This window comes from Rhagoletis pomonella, unplaced genomic scaffold, assembly GCF_013731165.1.
Source record: "Rhagoletis pomonella isolate Grant_MI unplaced genomic scaffold, Rhpom_1.0 Rhpom_scaffold_00023, whole genome shotgun sequence".
In the NCBI taxonomy this organism is placed as follows: domain Eukaryota; kingdom Metazoa; phylum Arthropoda; class Insecta; order Diptera; family Tephritidae; genus Rhagoletis; species Rhagoletis pomonella.
The window spans coordinates 356,951-379,867 of NW_023458577.1; the positions used below are offsets into that span (position 1 = coordinate 356,951).

Here is a 22,917-nt window from a genome sequence, read left to right on the forward strand (position 1 = left end):
AAGAGTAAAGAACTCTCTCGACATACGACACCAAGTGCTACTTTGGACTCTCCATATACGAAAACCACATATATAAGTCACTCATCATGCTCGGGCTGGTATATGGCGCATAAGCATTGGCAATGACAACATCTGATGAGGCGGCGCTTGGAGTATTCGAAAGAACAATTTTGCGGACAATTTACGGGCATTTACTCTTTAGCGACGACGAGTACCGCAGACGAAGGAACGATGAGCTGTGTGAGCGTTAAAATGACATAGACATAGTGCATCGACTTAAAATCCAGCTCTGTAAGTATTCAACTCGGAACCCCCTGGTGGTAGCAGAGGAAGAGGGAGACCCCCACAGCGATGGAAATACCAAGTGAAGAAGGACTTAGCTTTAATTGGCACAGCGCCAAATAAAAAGGAGAATAATGCGGCAATGAATCTTCCACACATTTAGAAAAGCTTTTTGGCATCATATCTAAGTCCATGTGATGAAAAATATTATGTGTGCCACCATTGCAGTCATTTCAAAATTTGGACCAAATTCGGCCCTATTTTTTACATGGAAGAAGAAAAGACTAATTGCAAGTAAACACTTTTTTCAGAAAATTAGTAAAATATAAAGGTGAAGCTACCCTTTGGCATAATCTATTGTGAGATTTCTGCAGCTTATCTATTTTTTTGTTGTTTTTTTAGTTCTGCTGTTGCGAAAACGCAACGGTGCATAGTGGTCGGAGAAACCATGTTTTATGCGAAAAACCCATATTTAAAAATTGTGATAAATTAACCGGAATAAAGCTATTCTTATTCAGAAATGTCCAACGAACTCAAAGCTGATTAGTACTATCAATAATATCTGTTGGGAAAGCCGGTGAATCCATTTAATGCAACGGACACGTTCTAACAGTTATGAGTTGATAACTTTCTTAACAATTTTTTACGGAAACTTTCAATTATAACAGTAATTGCTGGTTTGGTCTTACTTCTTAAACATGAAAGATAACACAGGTCAACAACGTTTTGTTCTAGGAAAGTGTAGGGTCATTTTCGAAGTAATTTTTTGCGTAGAATCCGAATCCGGGGTTTAAATTGCTCTATCACGTCAGGATTTAGAGATATCCTAACCTAAAAGTGCAAAAACGCTGTTTTTGCCCATTTTTGAGGTTATGTAGCTACGCAGATTTTGCTCTTCATAAAAAAGTAAACGTGGTATTTTAAAGTATAAGTCTTCCTCTTTTAAATGCCGTTGAGTTTGCTTAAATATCTTTATTTTTCACTGAGATATCGCATTTTGAAGTTTCCATGTTTGTGAATTTTTCGATATTCGAAAATCCATTGAGATAACATGAGACGTGATACGGTCGATTACATTCACAAACATGGAGACTTCAAAATGCGATATCTCAGTGAAAAATTAAGATATTTGAGCAAACTCAATTTAAAAACTCATTTAAAAGAGGAAGACTTATACTTTAAAATACCACGTCTACTTTTTTATGAAGAGCAAAATCTTCGCAGCTACATAACCTCAAAAATGGGCAAAAACAGCGTTTTTTTGCACTTTTAGGTTAGGATATCTCAAAGTCCTGACGTGATAGAGCAATTTAAACCCCGGATTCGGATTCTGCGCAAAAAATTACTTCGGAAATGACACTACACTTTTATAGAACATTCCGAAACCATTTTTTTGCAGACCTGTGTAATGATTTCATATAAAATATTACTTAATAAACCTTGGTTGGTAAATTATCAACACCTTAATAACACGGCCTATTTTTCAACAAATATTTTCTTCAAAAAGGTATAACTAATTTGTAGGGCCGAGTAAGATCTTCATTCCTTTACCAAAAACTAATGCAAAGGATCTACGGAAAGAAAAGCCGTGCATACTCGCGTCAGATAGTGTGGCGGCCATTTTTATTTCACTAGACCAATTTTAACATTTTTTCCAAATAATATAAAGTGTATTAAAATATTAAAAATTAATGTAATTTATTCTATATTTAGCATCATATCATTTATAAGATGTGTTTTAACAAAGCTGAAGCAAATTTTCAAAAATCCAATAATTAAAAAAATGCTGAATTCTCATGACATTTGGTATTTAGAGGTTCTTAGGTTCGATCATTACATATTTCGAACTAGTTTTGGAAAATTCAAAATGCAAAATCCAATATGGCGTCCGAAATTTCCGAAAATTCAAACCTGAACGACTTTATTTAAAAATGAGAAAACTGAAGTTTTGGAAAAGACGAATTTCGTATAAATTAAAAAAACCGTAAAAAAATGTTGGGACTTAGATCCAATTATGAACTATATAAGCACTATTTATTTAGTTGAACCTAGTTTTGTAGTCTAATGTTTTTTTTTCATTGGGCTTAAGCTAAAAATGTACTTCCTTTATTCACTACAAAATGAGCTTGCCAAATAAAACTCTTGATAGTTTTTGGATAAACACAAAACAACTTTTTTATTTGACAATACGAATTCATTTCGGGCAGACCTGCTGTCCATCATGAGCGACGCGCTACTAAACAGAGAAGTTTAAATAAAAAAGCATTTCGTGTAACCATCACGGTTGTCACATTTGGTCACTTGTGACCAAAATAGGTAACTTTTTGAGCGCTTGGTAACTTGGCAACTTTTTTTTATTTTGGTAACTTTTTGTAAGTTTGCCGTGTATAAAGTTAGACTAAAAAAGTTGCATTAATTTGATAAATTGTCCTGTGGTTGGTTGCCTGTAGCGGTGACAACACTACTAGAAACAATTGCATTGATCAGGCGACACAGCGCTCACGTTCAATATTTATAGTGATATTTGGATCGTGATCCATATTGATGGATTTCAAAATAGTGATGGATCGTGCATTTTCAATATTTATCGCGTCAGTAAATTTAATGTTATTTTATTGAAAATCGTCTATACATTTTATTATATGTATGGTGATATCACATCTAATTTGCTCGAATTGCAACGCGAAATGCCGAGCCGCGAATTGATATCACGAAATATGCCACACTTCAATACTTATTGACAGAATTTTTAGCCATATATATATTGGGCCAAAAGTAAATTGGCTTTTTCAATCGAGTTATTGTTTGGTTTTTTTATGGTCAGTTTACCGATTGTAACCAAATTAAACGACGAAGAAAATTGACTCAAGTTGAACATTTAAAGACAAATTTATAAAGCGGCTGTAGCTGATTTGATTCAAGTTGAATATTTGAAATCCAATTTGTAAGTCTGTCCTTAGTTGAAAGTGCAGAGGTGCTTGCTCAGCGGCAACACATAATTTTTTTCTGTTTTTTGATTTTTCTTTATTACGAAAAATCATGTGTCAAGTGTAGAACCAAATTAAACGACGAAGAAAATTGACTCAAGTTGAACATTTAAAGACAAATTTATAAAGCGGCTGTAGCTGAGTGTGTAGAGATGCTTGCTGTTAATTGCTAATCCCCTCAGAGGCCACGTGTTAAAATGATTATAAAAAATTTTGTTTTGTATCTTCGAATTCTAAAAAGCATCTGTGAAAAGCTGAGCATAGCCTGTTGAAACGAAAAAATCGCCAACCAAAAGTTTGGTTAATGTAAACAAAATTGTGGTTAATATTACCAAATCATTGTTGAACATGAGAGAGAGAGATTTCTGAGTATTTTAAATGCAATTTTAACTTTAAAGCAGTGGTCGGCGCTTCATACCACAATTGTGGAAGACAGTGCTGCCAGGTCTTCGGCATGAGAAAACGTCCCTCTTGGTCTAAAAAAACGTAATTTTCTACCCAAAAACGTCTTTTTCAAATGCGTGCACAAATAATTGTTCTTATTAAACTTTTATTGTATACAAAGGTACATAAGTACCTTCGACTGATCAGCTGATTCAGTCATCAACATTTTGATCGATCGTGGTGTTTTTCTTTTGTTTAATTATTATTTTTCCATAAAAGCCTAGCTCATGATATAACAAACTAAATATAAATCCACATTGCAAACTTTGTGCAAAAATTATAAAAAAATCTGCAAAGTTTCAGCTAGATTTTCAACTTTTTATTCAGATTTTTAAGAACTTTTTTGGGTGTTCAGCTTGATAGCCCATTAAATTTCAGGGTAATAATGTGCGCGTTTTAAGTTGCTAAAGAATCGCGTTGATTTCTAATAATTTTTTTTTTCTCGAGACATTTGGTTAGGTGGTCGGTTGTCGAAAATGATAAATTACGATCTGCTAAGAATCATTACATTTTCGTTCATTACATTTTCAATGAAGCCTTAAAAAAGTCGCCTACTTGTTTCTGAATTTTTATGCTGCTACATTTCTTGGTGCTTTTGCGAGCGATCAGCTCTTCCTGATTTGGCTTTTAATGTGCAATTGCAAATACTGCGATAAGAATCCAAAAAAATGCGCGTGCGCTTGCTTTGCATTATATTTAAGTCATCTGTGTCCAAAGAATAAATATATTTTGAAGAAGCTGCTGCAAAAAACAAAGCTTGTAAAGATTTATTAAAAAAATATTTCAAAATCAGTTCTACTTACAAGATTTAGTAACAGAGAAAAATTACTAAGAAGTTAAAAAACGTAATTTTTTACACAAAAAACTTCCGAACGTCAACGGGATACAAAAAACGTCCAAATGACGTTAAAAACGTCAACCTGGCTACGCTGGTGGAAGATCAACTAACACGTATTCTTACGCTCTACGCTTGGCTAGAGAGCAACGAATCACGGCGGAGAGAATTTATGTATTCTATCATTCTTGGCAACGAATCAACATCGTGCTTAGCTGTTGCGCTTTGTTTCTTGCTCAGTATATCCAGTAAACAAACTTAGCTGTTTTTTTTCGCCAAATTTGGTCCCTATAAAGGACTAGTGTTGCAAGCAACGCTTTTTCGGCAATTAGGGTGTTGTGCAGCTATTTAATGTGGTGAAAATTATTTAAGCACTGGAGAGATTTATTCACATGAAATTGGAGATAGGACTGATAGATTTACTTTAAATAAATTTTGAATCTGCGAAAATATCTTTTCAGCAGATGGATATGTTTTTTAACTTTGTTCCCGAAAATTTACACACAGGCCCGAAATTGTGCGAGTAACATTCAAATATCGTCGCTTGGATGGAAAATTGCCGGATGCGTCATTTTGACAATTTGTAGTTATAGATGCAGTTATATATTTTAAAGTAAGATATTTCGATTTTTTGTTAACAGGTTGTTGGATATCTTCTTTAGTTTCCGAGTAATTGACTAAAATGTTTTCGGCTATTTGGTACAAATCGCGTTAGTATTGCTGTCGTACTAAACTAATCAAGATCTTTCAAATAGAGTTACCTGTTCTTTAGTTTCCGACATAATCAGCCTTATCATGAGTTTCATTCTCTAGAATCGGGTCACTTTCACTTTGCGTTTGCGTGTATTCACTACAGGTGGGTGAAAAAATTGTAAGTAAAAAGTAAATTGATTAGTAAAAAGTATCGTTAATTTATAAAAAATTGTTATCACATTTTGGCGTTTAATGATAAACTGACTGCAAATTTTTTGACAAATGTCGAATACGACAAAATTTCATTAAACTCATAAATGGTTGACACTAAACTAAAAAAATATGATAATTTAAGAATTTCGTGAACTGGTACATAGCATTCTTCGACACTTTGGAGAAGATCTGTAGTCGTGTTTCTGAGAAAATGAATTCCAAACTTCAATCGGGAGTTAACGAAAGTAACTTGTGACAATCTTTTATCCAGGCGACGATATAACATTTAGCTAAAATATGCATCTAAATAAATTATAATTGTCATTTTAGTAATAGGTATATACATACAAGTATACCTAAATTAGCGCGTTGAGCTTGTAATATTTATCTCTCTCTAGCGCATTAATTCTATATACGTCAGCACCAACGCCCGACAAACTTATGTCTGTATTTAATAATGTCTCTATGACAAAATATTCATGAAATGTATTCATAGATTTTTATTTACTTCATTTCATACATTAGTATTGATCTGAATGTTTTTTATTAAATACCAGGAATAAATATTTAATAAAAAACTATTTCATTTAAGATTAACCAACTTTTAGTTGCTCGGAGCTTATTTTGGAACGCTACATGAAATATTTTCATAGACGGTAAATGCAACCCTGGGTGCATCATTAATGAGCTGAAAAACCAAACCAAACTAAGCATTCCATCCGAACCAATATTCACAAAAATTATAAGGCAAAACAAAAACAATTTTTCCAATTTATGCACTGTTATTTTTATTATTGCAATACAGTTTCAGCTCTTCAAACATTTTCCACATTATGCTTTTAAAGCTAGTAGTTTCGGACCCCATTTGCTCGTTTTTTTCAGTTCTGAATTTAGGCTAGGTTTCATGGGAACTTACTGTGGGTGCATACAGACCACATTTTGTTAATATGTACATATTGTGGCACCGCCATCTAATCTTCCAACGCTTACTCTACCCTCAATTAGTAACTCAGTTACTCAACCCCGTCCGCCGGTAATCGAGTCTGATACTAGGAGACTGGTTGTGGTTCCCCCAAAGAAGTCTAGATTTGTATCTAGATTTTCGGGGGATACTTCCGAGGACGATATAAAGTTTTACATCTCGTCCAAAGTTAAAACTGTCAACTTAAGTATCAGAAAATTTAATTTTAAATATGAAAGAAATATTTCTTCATTTAAAATAGACGTAAATTTAGAAAATTTTGACATGCTGCTTAGTAGTTCTTTTTGGCCCTCCGGAGCTTTCGTTCGTGAATTTGAGTATAGGCCCAACAAAAATAATAATTTAGCAAATATTCCCCGTCAGAATACAGAACCAAAAAACTGATTACTAAATCTGCTTTAAGTATTTATTATCAAAACGTAAGAGGCATAAATACTAAATTAACGAATTTATATCTTAATGGCCTTCAATGCAATTATAATATAATTTCTTTGACTGAAACTTGGCTCAAACCTCACACTTTTAATTCAGAGATTCTTTCAAATAATTATCATATCTACAGAAAGATCGGGAGGACAGAGTCGGCGGTGGCGTACCCTTTGCCGTAGACTCTTCAATACCATCTGAAGAAGTTAGTCTTCCACACATTGAATCTGCAGAATTCAAATGCATTCGTGTTCAGGTTGGAAGGGGGTTTACTTACTTAGCTCTATGCTATATTCCTCCCCGATCTGACTTATCAGTGTATTCACAACATGTATCTTTACTGAAATCAATTAATTCAATGATTAAACCCTCTGATTCATTGATTGTGTTGGGTGACTTTAATTTACCAAATGTATCATGGAACATCATTGACAATGATATTGTACCTTTCTCGTCTAGCGCGTGCAACAACGTATTTTTAGAGGAGATGGCAGAACTCTGTCTGAATCAAGTTAATGTACTTCGCAATAAGTTTGGCAAAGTGTTAGATCTTGTTTATGTTGATGATGCATCTAAGTCGGCTGTAAATAAATGTGACCCACTAGTTTTGCCCGAAGATGTCTACCACCCTGCTATTGAGATATCTTACGAAATTATAAACGATGGTCAAAATTGCGATGTCCAAACATACGAACCAAATATTCGCTTTGATTTTTCGAAAGCCAACTTTAAAAAACTGAATAAAGAATTGTCTAAATTGTCGTGGCCTATATACAAAGAAAAAGTTGAGCAAAGCGTTGCACATTTTAATAGTACTGTACATAGATTATTTGAAAAGTATGTGCCTCAACGCATGTGTGTTCCTGAAGAACAAACACAGTTATGGTTCACTAAAGAACTGAGAAACTTGAAAAACAGAAAGTCACGTTATTTTAGATTACACAAAAAAACCGGCTTACACTCATACTATGTAAAATACTCACTTTTGCGTCACAAGTTCTTTGAATTAAACAAAAAGTGTTATAAAGATTACTTGTGTAAAATCAAACGACGTATAATATATAACCCCAAATCATTTTATGATTTCGCAAACTCCAAGCGAAATGTACGGGGGTTTCCTTCCGCCATGAAGTATCAAAATACCGTCTCTGGTGATAATCAAACAATTTCTAACATGTTCGCTCAGTTTTTTAAATCCAATTATTCCACTAACTCCCAAGCAAACTTTGACTATCCTTTTAAACTAAGTCCAATTAACTCAATACATAACCCTATAATATCTCCCGATGATGTTTTAGTTTACCTGAAGTCCTTAAAGCAGTCTTTTAGTTATGGTCCTGACCAGATTCCCACTTGTTTTCTTAGAAATTGTGCTGATTATCTCTATGAGCCGTTAACAGCCTTATTTAATTTGTCTCTTAAAGAGGGCGTTTTTCCAACTGTATGGAAGGAATCGTTCATAACCCCCATACATAAAAGCGGTAGCAGGTCTTCAGTGGAGAACTACCGGGGCATAGCTAAGCTTTCTGCAATTCCTAAATTATTTGAAGCAATTATAACAAATCGGTTGACGCATTCTATCACTTCAAGCATTTCATACAGTCAACATGGATTTTGCAAGGGCAAATCAACTTCTACAAATTTACTTGAATTAACATCCTATATCTCAAAAGCATTTAGTGAGAGCAAAACCGTTGATGTTATATATACTGATTTCAGTAAAGCATTTGACAAAGTGTGCCACTCGTTGCTCATCTATAAACTTGATCTTCTTGGTCTTCCACCTAATTTTCTACGTTGGATCTCTTCATACCTCTATGATAGATCACAAAGGGTATTGTTTAAAAATACTATCTCTGACGTCATTGATGTTACTTCAGGAGTCCCTCAGGGTAGCCACCTAGGCCCGATTCTGTTCTTGCTTTTTATAAACGATATTTCTACAGATATAAAATTCTCCAAAATTTTAATGTATGCAGATGATGTAAAACTTTATAAATCGTACGTTTCAATTGAATTTGCTACAATCAGACTTAAACAGCATGGCTTACTGGTGTAAAGTAAATCTTATGCCTCTAAATCTTAAGAAATGTAAAGTAATGTGCTTCTCGCGAAGAGCTCTTCTGCCAGTTTCTTATATAATAGGTAACCATAACCTGGAACAGGTATACAATTTTGTGGACCTTGGTATCACAATGGATCCTAAGCTTAATTTTAATCTTCACATTAATGTGACAGTCAACAAGGCTAAAGGTGTACTTGCATTTGTGAAACGATGGTCAAAAGAATTTAGTGACCCTTATATCACTAAAACCCTGTTTACAACATTAGTTAGGCCGATTCTGGAATACGGCTCGGTGGTTTGGAATCCAAGGTATCAAATTTACTCAGACAAGATAGAATCAATTCAAAAACAATTTCTACTTTTTGCTTTAAGAAATTTCCGATGGGATTCTCAATATAGTCTTCCACCTTATACGAGTCGCTTAAAACTTATTAACCTTCCTACACTTGCCAGTCGCAGGGAAATGCTTGGTATAATTTTTATGGTTAAATTACTGACAGGCCCAATTTCAAGTCCGTCTCTTCTGGCTGATGTAAGCTTTAATGTTCCCTCACGCGTATCAAGACACTTTTGTCCCATATTTCTGAAAGCTTGTAAAACCAATTTTGAATTGCACGACCCACTCCGTTGCTTATGCCAGGATTTTAACTCTCATTCCAGCACGTTTGATATATCAGATCCGCTTTTCAGCATTAAGAAAGCGATACTCTCCTCTCTCAATAAGTGAATTATTGACATATATACATAAAATCAGCTGATGAATTTAGTTCTGTAGCTGAACAGTTTTAGATCTCGACACTTAACAAACTCCTGCCTATCGTGACTCGGCACCAAAAAAATTTAAAATATTGGTTCCGTACGTCATGCGGACTGCGCCCCTCGTGCGGATGGGCGGGAATGGAGGGTAAAAACCGTTGGGATATTATTATTATTATTATTATATATATGTATATACTTCAACTGAATTGTGATATTTAATTTTATTTTAAAACTAATAATGAATTAAATTTGTGCAATTTTTTATGTTTGCTAGATGTAAAACAATTTTTAATTTTCTTTATATATTGCATGCTTTACTTTTAATTATTTTTAAGTTAAGTTGTAAAGGTGAAAATAAGCCTCCTGGGGAACCGAGCCCTTTAAAAAACGCGAATAAAAGCATACCTCACAGGTGGTGTGGAACAAGAACAAATATAAATGGAATAATTTTCGAAATCATGAAATGGTTATTGGTATTTTCCATCTCAAAGGTGATGATTAATTTGAACGTTATTTAAGTTGCCTTTACACGGTCGATTTTTGTCGTTTAACCAAAATCTACCCGTGTAAATTGCAATTCAACCGTAAAATGTAAGCGTTTGGCTAGTCGATATCTCAGTCAATTTTCCAATCGACAGAAATCGACCCGTGTAAAGGCAACTTCAGGAATTTTTTAATTTTCTTTTTTTTTTGCTTGGGAACAATTTCTTTAAGCCATCTTGCGCAGCAATTTGTTGATCTTATCCTCACGGCTACTGAAATCACCAACCTCAACGTAGCGATTAGCCTTCTTGCGCCAGCCTCGGGTTGTTGGGGGCTTTTTTGCAGTGGATTCCAACAGTGAATATATCGTGCGCTTTGCGAAATTTGCGTTCGATCACAAAGCTGTCAGAGATTGGGACACGTTGATGGTTGTGCTTGACAATTCCACGTTTGTACATCAAATCACGAACTGATTTAATATTTGGATAACCCCATATAGGGTTCGGCATACGTAGCATATTAATGGTTGCCTTGTTCAATTTGATGAACAAACCGTGGTTAATGTGGCGAAAACGGAACAACAGTAAAACTTTACCCACTTTTGGTGCAACTTTGTTGATACCGCGGATACGGATCACAAAAGCCAATTTGGATTTTTCAGGCCCGTAGAATTGGCCGCGTTTCTTTTCCACACAGCGCAACTCCATCTCACGGCGTCCATCACGGAGTTTTCTTGTTTGATATTTCTCAGCATGCACCAAGTTTTCACGTTTACGGAGTGCAATCACAGCAGAGCGCTTAAGTTTACGTTCGATCAGGGTAGCAATTTGCTGACCTGCTCTTGCTGAACTTCAGCTTCGACTCGGGGAGAGGAGGCAGTTTCCTGGAAGGTTGTCTGCCCTTTGCTTGCGGTTTCTTACCGGCCGTGATGGCAGTCATCTTAACTTGTTACTTAGCACGTTGAAAAGGCGAAAAAAAGTTCGCCAAGTGTTTGGAGCACATCGTAAATGAGCCAATCGATTTATAACATTTCTATAAACAATTAAATTAAATACTTTTTAATACATAGATATGCTGCAACCAGGCACTTACTTTCCCAAATTCCATCCTTCTTATCGGCATAACTTTCCAAATATGCCTGCTACTTCATTACTAATAACTCCATTTTCCAACTGCGCCTTCTTTGTTGGCTCAACATATCCTAAAAAGACATAAATTTACATTAAACAATAGAATTCGCAAAAATTAGCAAATAAAATACTCGCTTTGTTTTGTTTTGTTGTCAAATTTCTGAGAAATGTGAATTCACCACGATGCGATACAGAAAGAACAAGGACCATTGATGTTATTTTAAGTAAATCTATTATTCAGTGGCAAGGCGCAGAGCGTTCGGGGCAGCAATATTAATTTGTATCAAATATAACATTAAACGGTGGTTCTAATACATTCTTTGTTATTATTAACCAGAGTACATACATTATATGGTATTTCTTTCAAAAATTAATATACTATATGAACTTTTTTTCAAATATTTCTTAAGTTTCTTTCATGAGTGCTGAAAAGCAACCATGAGTGTAAGAAATTGTGTGCTACCTAAAATCTCACCTCTGGAAACTTTATCCACATAAAGGACTTCACCACAGTTTTTTTACTGGATATACTGAGGTTTCTTGTATGAAAAAATGCCTTGCGAGAAATATTACATGCTTGAAAATGCTTTTGGTGACATGCAATGCCTTTTGTGTTATAAGTCATTTGAAAAATAAATAATATACTATTCAAAGACATTTTAACTCTTTTCATAAGGAAACATTTTGATGAAGAAGAAATTCAACGACTTTTTAATGAAAAAAGTTAATTTTTTTTCAAAGAATTAAAGGGTGGTTAATAAAGGAAATATGTGTGCGATTAAAAGACATTTTTAATCATTTCATAATGACATGGAAAATTTTGATGAACATGAATTTTAATTTTTTATTTATTTTATTTTATTTTCAATATTTGACGTGGGTGAACTCAAATGAATTTTGAAATTTTTTATTTGAGTTTTGCTTCAATATTTTCATAACTCAAAAAACTAAAAGCTCGAGAAAACCAGTTTGAAAATTTTGAATTTACATATACTCTCAAGGGAAAAATTAATAGATATTAGCTTTATCATTTGTTTCCGTGAGTTTACATACTATGCGCGGATGATCATTTTTCGGGTGATTTTTTTTCGGGCGAAACTTAGGATACGGCTGATTTTGTTTTAGTGAGCTACTGGTAATCGTTACAGCTATTAGATTTTTACACATCATAAGAAAGAGCTAATGTTCATTCTTGCATACGTAACCTGATTTTTGCTTTTTTTGGGATTATGATACTTGTATAGTAAATGCGCGTTGCACATATATGTACATATGTATGTGTTAAATATATGTATTTATATGTTTTTATTGAAGACTGATAAGTTTAAATTTTTTTTCACTTATCGTAATTTCCTACTGGGTTGCTCATGCGGAGCAGTTCTCTTGTTCTCACCAACACAGTCACAGTTTAACTTTTGCCGACCACTGCTTTAAAGCTCTTCCACAATTGTGGTATGAAGCCCCGACCACTGCTTTAAAGTCAATTTTGATGGGAATGAAACTTTGGTGACAACATGCACGAGCAAAAGGAATAAGAAAGAAAAAAGCAAAAGCTGAGTTGCCAGAAATGGGGAAAATAGCATCCGATATTTCAGATATCGAAACAAAATATCGTATCGATACCGTATCGCAACTTTTGATATCGATATAAAATAACCGATATTCTCAACAACGATATTGATATATTGAATATCGTATTGGTATCGCGCGTCCCTAGCAGTTAAACAAAAGAAAATGAAGTACATTTGTACAAAGCGCAGCTGCAACGACGTACTTGTGTGCATGCATATGTAGGTAATACCATGTTCTGACCGACAACGAAAACACTTTGAAAACGAGTTTTGGAATGGTGGGCTGAAGGCTGTTCACACCGGCTGTTAGTGTTTTCGTTGACATTTCTTACATCCTCTCATTGCAGTTTTGCTACACAAAAACAAAACCAAAATGCTTTTCCCACATTTTCTTTTCATTAGCAACCTCTTACTTTCATTCTTATTTTACTTTGGCCAGCCAATTAACAATAAATACGAAATAGCGTACTAAAGATGATAAAATATGACTTCCACTTCGATAAATAATCGAAAAAAAAATAGTGAAGACACCGATTGGATCGAGTGGAACGTGAGTTTTCAAGTGGTTTTCAGCGAAAACTGGTTTTCGTTTGACAGATTTTACATGGACGAAAACACATGTTTTAGGTCGAAAACTAGTTTTAGCAACGAAAACATGTTTTCGATGTCGGTCAGAACATGGTATAAAAAAGGAAAGTGCAGTTGAAATATGTATATACATATGTGCAACATACAATCAGCATGTCGTGGGGTGCTTAACGCGTTTTGGAAATCAGTTTTTCTTTTCGTTTAGGTACGATATGTGAAACATATGTACAATTAGCATGCATACGGCACAATATGTAGTTACATTTCGCCGTTTAAAGTACAAAACCGCGAATCGTGGTTCTGCAAAACCGCGTAACTGACATTTTTTTGCCAAAAATTGGATTAGCTAACAATACTTTAAACTTTAAACGACTTGCTTATGGCCATAGTAGATAGACGTTTCAATGAAAAGTGTTTATGTTTTTTGGTTTTGTTGCGATTTATTTTTTATTATATATTATTTTTTATCAAATTTTATTTTTATATTTTCTCTGCAGGTCGTGGAATACAGATAGTACAAGCCAGCGGAGATTATATATATAAATTTTACCTATGTTGTAAATTAAATATTTTATGTTTCTTTTATTTACGTTTCATCATTTCCTGTAATAGATTTAAGAAATATTTGTTAGCAGTTCACCCTACGTGTTTGCAACCCTGTGCTTGACGTTTTACTCTCGCCGTTGTTTGCTGTAGCCGTTAGTTCGTTGCTATAAGTCTATAAATTGGCTCATCTCTAAAAACGGGAAACATTCTACAATTTTCTTAAGCGGCGCAAGCATAGGGAGCGCAAACTGAGAAATAAACGTTTGTAATAAATTCATATCATTCGATTGAAATAAATAGTTTAAATTTCTAGCTTCCTTTCAAATACTGCGTGGCGACATCTTTATTTCTCAGGTTTAATATCGGGAATCGACACGATTCCACTTGGCCGCCGCTATTAAGTCACAAGAAACAATTTCCGAAGCCGCCCTTTTCATATCAGTAATCGAAGAAATTCCACTTAGCTGCCCACATTAGGATTGAACTTTGCAATCCTTTAGAAGCCGCCATCGTTAAAATTGCAAAACGCCAATAATTCGCGACCAATTAAAATGCAGCGTTCGCCAGTACGCCGTAGTCCACGTCTTCAATCGGAGGACCTTCACAAACACAGGAGCCATCGCCAAAGTTACTGAAGCATGCAACAAAACCACTGAAATACCAGCCAGTGCTATCATGATGATCCCCACAGTCTCGGCAGTAGTAGCAGAGGCATCAATCGCCAATGCATCCCAAAGCCTCACTGCCGCCGCAGTCACTACAACGGTACCATTCCGCACTCCAGCTGCACCAGATGACATCAGAAGCGTAGTGCACTGTACATATACTAGCGCTCAGGCCAAGGCTCGGCCCTTGCAACATCGCCACGCCAACAGCAACCAACACAGCTATACCAATTCTTGCAAGTGCGCCGACAACTATTAACGCCACCAAGGAGAGCATGCTTTTTCTGATGCAAAGACAAATCGCTAACCTAGAACTGCAGCTGAAACATGTACAAGCCAGGATAGCAGAGAGTGAACACCAACACCAAAGACTGGAGCCCTCCGCCATAACATCATCTGCCTCGTCGTATTCCAGACAATTAGATGCAAAGGATTTCGCTGTAGCGAATAACGCTTCTTCCACCTTTTCGCATAACGGTCACTCAAGTCACGTAGTCACACGACATAACAGGACATCAGGCATGCAAAGTTACATCGGAACGATAGCTAATTCGTTAAATTGACTACAATATACCGTCCCGCCAATAAAAAAGCAAAGCCATATGCATATGGCGAGCGCAAATTCGTTATCAAGCGTAATTAGTCCTACAATCACACCGCACTCTGCATATAGCCAAACGATAAGTAACACCCCTCAGAGCGTCCTTCAACCTCCGCGAAAGCTCATGGACCTGCCAGAATTTTCTGGGCAACCCGAAGATTGGCCAGTGTTTTACGCTGCATACACTGAGTCAACAATAGCATACAACTATTCCAACTTCGAAAACAACCAACGCCTGAACAACTGCCTAAAGGGTAGTGCGAGGGAGAGCGTCAAGTCCCTCTTGATCCATCCTAATAATGTTGGAGCTATAGTCGAGCAGTTACGTGTCCGCTTTGGACGTCCAGAATAACTTGTAAGGAGCCAGCTGAAAGCCGTACGAGACATGCCATTTGTTTCCGAAGCAGCTATTGGAAAGATAGTGCCATATGCTACTGCCACAAAAACTCTTACCGTGTTCCTACAGTCCATCGGGGAAGAAAAGCACCTGGTCAATCCAACATTATTGGAGGAACTAGTGAATAAATTACCGCTTAGTAAACGCCTTGAGTGGGCAAGGCAGTCTGCCACGATTCAGCCGTATCCTACTATCATTAACTTCAGTGATTGGTTATCGGAGATCGCCAGTTTTGTCCAAATAGTGCAAGATAGTGAATTCCGTGAACCCAGATGTCGTGCAGTGTTGCACACTAATGGAGAACGCTTGATAAAATGCATCATGTGCCATGGTTTACACAAGGTGTCCGAATGCAAGAAATTCTCAGATGCCACCGTCGCCGAAAGATGGAAGCAATCCAAACGTCTTCGACTATGCTTCAGTTGCTTGAACGCAGGTCATGCCACGCGTGATTGCCATCACCGTAAGCAATGTATGGTTCATGGTTGCCAACGGCACCACCACCGCCTATTACACGAAGGAAACACCAGTCCATTAGAACCCGTTGGTCCAGATTCATCGGGTCAGCACTGCAGTCCTCAGTTGTTCAGCACAAGCTTCCCGTCGTTTATGGATTCGGGTGGTTCCAGTGACTCTTTATGGACCGAGCAAGCATGTGAACTCATATGCACTATTAGACGAAGGATCGTCATTAACGATGATGGATAAATCGCTCCTAGAGGAATTGGGATTGCATGGTCAAACGCGTGATGTTGATATTCAGTGGTTTGGCGGAAATGCTGTGAAAGAGCAAGTAGCAGTATTCAACCTGTAAGAAGCGCCACTTTCTTCGCAACGTCCACGAGGTCGACAAACTTGACTTACCAATGCAGAGCCTCAACGAAAGTGACATCCGCAACGCCACCAGATATCGACACAAAATACCAGTGCAGCCTTACGAGAACGTAGTGCCAAAAATATTGATCGGCTTAGATCATTGCCATCTAGGCTTGCCCAGTAAAACTATGCCGTCACCTTTACTGATTTAGGTTGCGTCGTGTTCGGTCCATGCGGTATTTCTCCGCATCAGTCCAACGTGCCTCCATATCAGCAATGCTTTCGATCACCAGATCCATAACATGGTAGCCGAGTATTTTAGCATTAAGTCATTCGGGTTGAAAGCAGCTCCGCCTGTCGAGAGCGCGGCCGATCAACACGCGAAGAGAATACTTGAAGAAACTACTATGAAAGTTGATGGACGATTTCAGACCGGGTTGTTGTGGAGATGTGACAACATCAAACTGCCCGAAAGCTACAACATGGCTCTCCAACGCTTAGTCGGTATCGAACGCAAAATTGAGCGAAATAGGAACTTCGGTACAGAGTACCGCAACATCGTTAAAATTTACATTAACAAAAAATACGCCCGCAAGCTAGAACCGCGTGAAGTCGTAAAATTTAATGAAAGGACCTTCCGCATTTCGCCGTGGCTAACCCACGTAAGTCCGGAAAGTTACGACTTGTCTTCGACGCAGCGGCTACCACTGATGGAGTATCTTTGAACTCACAACTGCTTAAAGGACCGCAGCAATATCGACCATTAGTATCGGTCCTATTTCATTTCAGAGGGGGCGCATTTGCGGTTTGCGCGGACATCCAGGAAATGTACCATCAAGTCCTAATCCATCCAGAAGACAGATGTGCTCAGAGATTTTTGTGGCGTGTTGGTGACCGCGGGAAGGCGCCGGAAGTCTACGAAATGACTGCGATGACGTTTGGCGCAGCATGTTCGCCATATGCAGTTCACTACGTGAAAGTTAAAAACGCCTTAGAACATCGCACCCATGATCCGCGAGCCATCAAAGCCATCACCGAATACCACTACGTGGACGATTACGTGGACAGTTTCAATGCTGAAACACAAGCTGTACAGATAGCCCAACAAGTCCGAGACATACACAAGGATGCTGGGTTCAACCTGCGAAAGTTTACGTCGAACTCTACAAAAGTCGCCGAAGCACTAGGTGGTGTGAAGAAAGCATTACCAATCTTATCTAAAGAAGGTGCAGAATCTGAGAAGGTCTTGGGAATGTTATGGCAACCGCCGGATGATAATTTCGCATACCGGTTGGAATTTTATAGAGTCGATTCGTCAGTGATCGAAGGCAAGCGCATTCCCACCAAAAGAGAATTATTGAGCATAGTAATGTCAATATTCGACCCGTTGGGATTCCTCAGCCACTTTACTATCTCCGCAAAGTTGGTGTTACGCGAGCTCTGGAAGCGAAGTATTGGTTGGGACGAACCAGTTCTCAACGAAGTCAATGCTATGTGGAGCGTCTTTCGTAAGCAATTGCTGACAGTTGTTGAGTGCAGAGTCCCGCGCCACTATTTTCAAATGGGTCCATCTAGGAAACTACAGCTGCACGTATTTGTAGACTCCAGCGAGAACGCATTCAGCGCAGCAGCTTACTGGAGATCGGAGAATATGAATCACATCATCGAGGTGTCGCTTGTCTATGCCAAGACTAGGAGCGCACCCATTAAGCCGCTCACTATTCCCCGACTCGAGCTACAAGCAGCTGTGTTAGGAACTCGCATGATGAATACAATAATAAGTGAACATAGCGTTCGAGCCAACCGATGTGTTATGTGGAGTGATTCAAGAACGGTTCTTAAGTGGTTATCTAGCAAACACCGCCGCTATAAACCGTTCGTGGCACACAGGATAGCGGAAATTCTCGATGTCAGTAAGCCGTCCGATTGGAGATGGGTTCCGACGAACCAAAACGTGGCTGACGAGGCAACGCGACCCAACAAGACAATAAATCTCAGTCCTTCGTCCCGCTGGTTCACTGGACCTGAGTTTCTATACAATAACGAGCAAATCTGGCCAAAGGACGCTGACGTCGCTGATGTAGCTGAAGATGACGAGGAAGAGATTCGCACAAAATTTGCCTTTATTGTCGTGAGTAGTAATGTTCTAAACTTTAATAGATTTTCTTCGTTTACCAGATTAAGAAGAGTAGTTACCTGGGTGATACGGTTTTTCTACTATTGCCGGAGAAGAATCGGTTCATCGCAGACCAATGGGTTGAAAGCAGCGGAGCTTGCAGAAGCGGATCATTTACTATGTCGCCTAGTGCAACGAGAATCCTACGCCAGTGAGCTGAAGCAGATCGAGAGCGGAAATTCTCTGCCCTCCGATAACCGTTTGTGCACATTGTCTCCTTTCATTGATGACAGAGGAATTCTCCGAGTATACAGTCGCCTTGACGCCGTCAGTTGGTTGTCGTTGCGCATGCGCACATCATGATGATTCACCAAAATATCGAAGCAACAATTTGTGAAGTTCGAAGAAAGTACTGGGTTCCTAACTTAAGAAGAGTTCTGCGTGGAATTATCGCGAAACCTGCTCCGCCAATGATGGGTTTATTGCCTGAAGACCGGATCACACCCTACGTTCGACCCTTCACGTTTACGGGCTTGGACTATTTTGGCCCGATCGGACGTCGAACCGAGAAGCGGTGGGTGGCGCTGTTCACGTGCCTGTCAATACGCGCTATTCACCTCGAAGTCGCATATGACCTTTCAACAGATGCTTGCATTTTAGCTATGCGTAATTTTATGAATCGCAGGGATGTCCCAAAAAGAATTCGTACGGACAATGGCAAGAACTTCGTGGGAGTAGCAGGCGAAGTTGCGCGCTTTGTAGATGTGTTTGACTGCCAGTCGCTGCAAGCGGAATTGTCCACTAAAGGGGTAGAATGGGTCTTTAATTGCCCGGAAAACCCATCAGAAGGCGGAGTCTGGGAGCGAATGGTGCAATGCGTCAAGAAGGTCTTGCGGCCTACATTGAAAGATCTTGCACCGAAGGAGCATACATTCCAAAGCTTGCTCATCGAAGCACAAAACGTGGTGAACTCGCGTCCGCTAACGCACTTACCTATCACACCAGAGCAAGAAGAACCGCTGACGCCAAATCATTTCTTGCTTGGTTGTGCTAACACGAGTTGCGTGGAACCACCCGAATAGCTAGACAACTTCGAGATCGGTTTTGGAAAAGATGAGTTGACGAATATTTACCTACACTAACGCGACGTACGAAGTGGTGCATGCCAACGGAGATTGGCGCTTTGGTGTTTATCTGTGATCCTAAACTACCAAGACGAGAATGGCGGCGTGGTCGAGTGTTGCGAGTATTTCCAGGCAAGGACGGCGAGATTCGTCGAGCAGAGGTGACTACGGCAACTGGTCTAGCTTATCGACCAGTATCCAAGTTGGCGGTCCTAGATCTGGTTGATGGTGAATCTGTTTCGATTCACGGGGGTGGGGGTGTTGTAAATTAAATGTTTTATGTTTCTTTTATTTACGTTTCATCATTTCCTGTAATAGATTTAAGAAATATTTGTTAGCTGTTAACCCTACGTCTTTGCAACCCTATGCTTGACGTTTTACTCTCGCCGTTGTTTGCTGGAGCCGTTAGTTCGTTGCTATAAGTCTATAAATTAGCTCATCTCTAAAAACGGGAAACATTCTACAATTTTCTTAAGCGGCGCAAGCATATGGAGCACAAACTGAGAAATAAACGTTTGTAATAAATTCATATCATTCGATTGAAATAAATAGTTTAAATTTCTAGCTTCCTTTCAAATACTGCGTCGCGACAACCTATTATTAATTTTATTATTATAATATCTAATATAATAATAATATTATATAATAATATAATAATAGTATTATAATATTGTTATTTTTATTACTACTTTAATTACTATTATTATTATCTATATATATAATAAAATTGTAACAGGTCGATGTCTGTACATTATAGATATTAAAGAAAAATTAATGTGGAGGGTCTTTTTTAGAGCACCAGAACCCAAATCAACCATTTTTAGAATTTTTGTCTGTCTGTCTGTCTGTATGTTTGTTCGCGCATCACTCGAAAACGAATACACGGATTTGAATGCAGTTTTCACCGATGTATTGCTAGAGGTCTAAATTAAAATTTAGGAAGAAAAAAAATTAGAGAGTTGCCACCTGTTTGAAAATTGGAGTTTAAGTAAATTGATAAGAAAAAATGAATATTGCAATATGGACGTCAAAAGAAAGAGAATGAAGAAGGCTTACAGCCAGAAATATTTTTTAGAGTTGCCACCTGTTTGAAATTTTACATTTAATTTCATTTATAAGATAAATTGAATATTGCAATATGGGGATCAAACTGAAAGGGTTTAGGAAATTATATTGCCGAATATATTTTTAGGGAGGGCTGCCACCTGTTTGAAAAATTTTATTGAATTAAATGATAAAATAAATGAAATCTAAATCTACATCTAGATATCTATACATATAATAAAATTGTAACAGGTCGATGTATGTACATTATAGATATTAAAGAAAAATTAATGTGTGGGGTCTTTATTAGAGCAGCAGAAGCCAAATCAACCATTTTTAGAATTTTTGTCTGTCTGTATGTTTGTTCGCGCATCACTCGAAAACGAATGCATGGATTTCAATGCACTTTTCACCGATGTATTGCGAGGGGTCCAACTTAAAATATAGGAAGAAAAAAATTGTATAGCTGCCACCTTTTTGAAAATTGGAGTTTAAGTAAATTGATAAGAAAATATGAATATTGCAATATGGGCGTCAAAAGAAAGAGGCTGAAGAAGGCTTACAGCCAAAAATACTTTTTTAGAGTTGCCACCTGTTTGAAAATGTACATTTAATTTAATTTATAAGATAAATTGAATATTGCAATATGGGGATCAAACTGAAAGGGGTTAGGAAATTATATTGCCGAAAATATTTTTAGGGATGGCTGCCACCTGTTTGAAAAATTTTATTGTATTAAATTGATAAAATAAATGAAATCTATATCTACATCTATACATATAATAAAATTGTAACAGGTCGATGTCTGTACCTTATAGATATTAAAGAAAAATTAATATGGTGGGTTTTTATTTAAGCTACAGAAGCCAAATAAACAATTTCTAGAATTTTTGAATCTCTGTCTGTCTGTATATTTGTACGCCCATCAGTCGAAAACATGGAATTGAATGCAGAGTTTTCACCGATGCATCGCTAGAGATCTAGCTTCCAATATAGAAGAAGAAATTAGAGAGTTGCCACCAGTGTTTAAAATTTCAGTTTAGGTCAATTGATACGGTAAAGTGAATACTGCAATATGGCTGTGAAAAGAAAGAAATTTACAAAGGCTTACAGCTGAAAATATTTTTGGGGAAGGTTGCCACCTATTTGAAAACTTTAATTTAATTTAATTGATAGCATAAATTAAATATTGCAATATTGGCATCAAACTAAAGAGGCTAGGAAATTTTAATGCTAAAATATTTTTAGGGTATTTGCCAACTGATTGAAAAATTGTATTCATTAAAATTTGTAAAATAAATGAAATATTCTTGAAGCGGGTTTGAAAACTTTAATTCAGTTAAATTTATAATATAAACTAAGTGTTGCCATATGGGAATCAAGCGAGAGTATTTGAGAATATGTTAAAGAAAAATTAATAGGGTTTATTAGATCAACAGAAACCAAATATAAAATTTTGGTATGTTTGTCTGTATGTTTGTAAGCGCATCACGCAAAAGCTAATGTATGGAGTTAAATGCAGTTTTCACCGATGTACATATTGCTAGAGCTCTAATCTATACATATAATAAAATTGCAACAGGTCGATGTCTGTACATTATAGATATTAAAGAAAAATTAATGTGGAGGGTCTTTTTTTTTGAGCACCAGAACCCAAATCAACCATTTTTAGAATTTTTGTCTGTCTGTCTGTCTGTCTGTCTGTCTGTATGTTTGTTCGCGCATCACTCGAAAACGAATGCATGGATTTGAATGCAGTTTTCACCGATGTATTGCGAGAGTTCTAACTTAAAATATAGGAAGAAAAAAATTAGATAGCTGCCACCTTTTTGAAAATTGGAGTTTAAGTAAATCGATAAGAAAAAATGAATATTGCAATATGGGCGTCAAAAGAAAGAGGCTGAAGAAGGCTTACAGCCAAAAATACTTTTTTAGAGTTGCCACCTGTTTGAAAATGTACATTTAATTTAATTTATAAGATAAATTGAATATTGCAATATGGGGATCAAACTGAAAGGGGTTAGGAAATATTGCCGAAAATATTTTTAGGGAGGGCTGCCACCTGTTTGAAAAATTTCATTGTATTAAATTGATAAAATAAATGAAATCTATATCTACATCTATTCATATAATAAAATTGTAACAGTTCG

At 37.0% G+C, this 22,917-nt stretch overlaps 2 protein-coding genes across 2 annotated transcripts in view; both read left to right on the forward strand.

Annotated features, from left to right (window-relative positions):
• LOC118749616 (lethal(2) giant larvae protein) overlaps positions 1-14,033 on the forward strand; it is a 366,665-nt gene extending 352,632 nt beyond the window's left edge. The window contains exon 8 of the mRNA XM_036484421.1: positions 13,956-14,033. The gene's annotated coding sequence lies outside the window, so the exon portion shown is untranslated. The remainder of the gene's footprint in view (positions 1-13,955) is intronic.
• Positions 14,034-17,405: 3,372 nt separating this feature from the next.
• Positions 17,406-18,814, forward strand: LOC118749613. Its single transcript, XM_036484417.1, has 2 exons — positions 17,406-18,614; positions 18,662-18,814. The coding sequence occupies exons 1-2, from the start codon at positions 17,406-17,408 to the stop codon at positions 18,812-18,814; spliced, it is 1,362 nt and encodes a 453-aa protein (XP_036340310.1).
• The last annotated feature ends 4,103 nt before the right edge of the window (positions 18,815-22,917 follow it).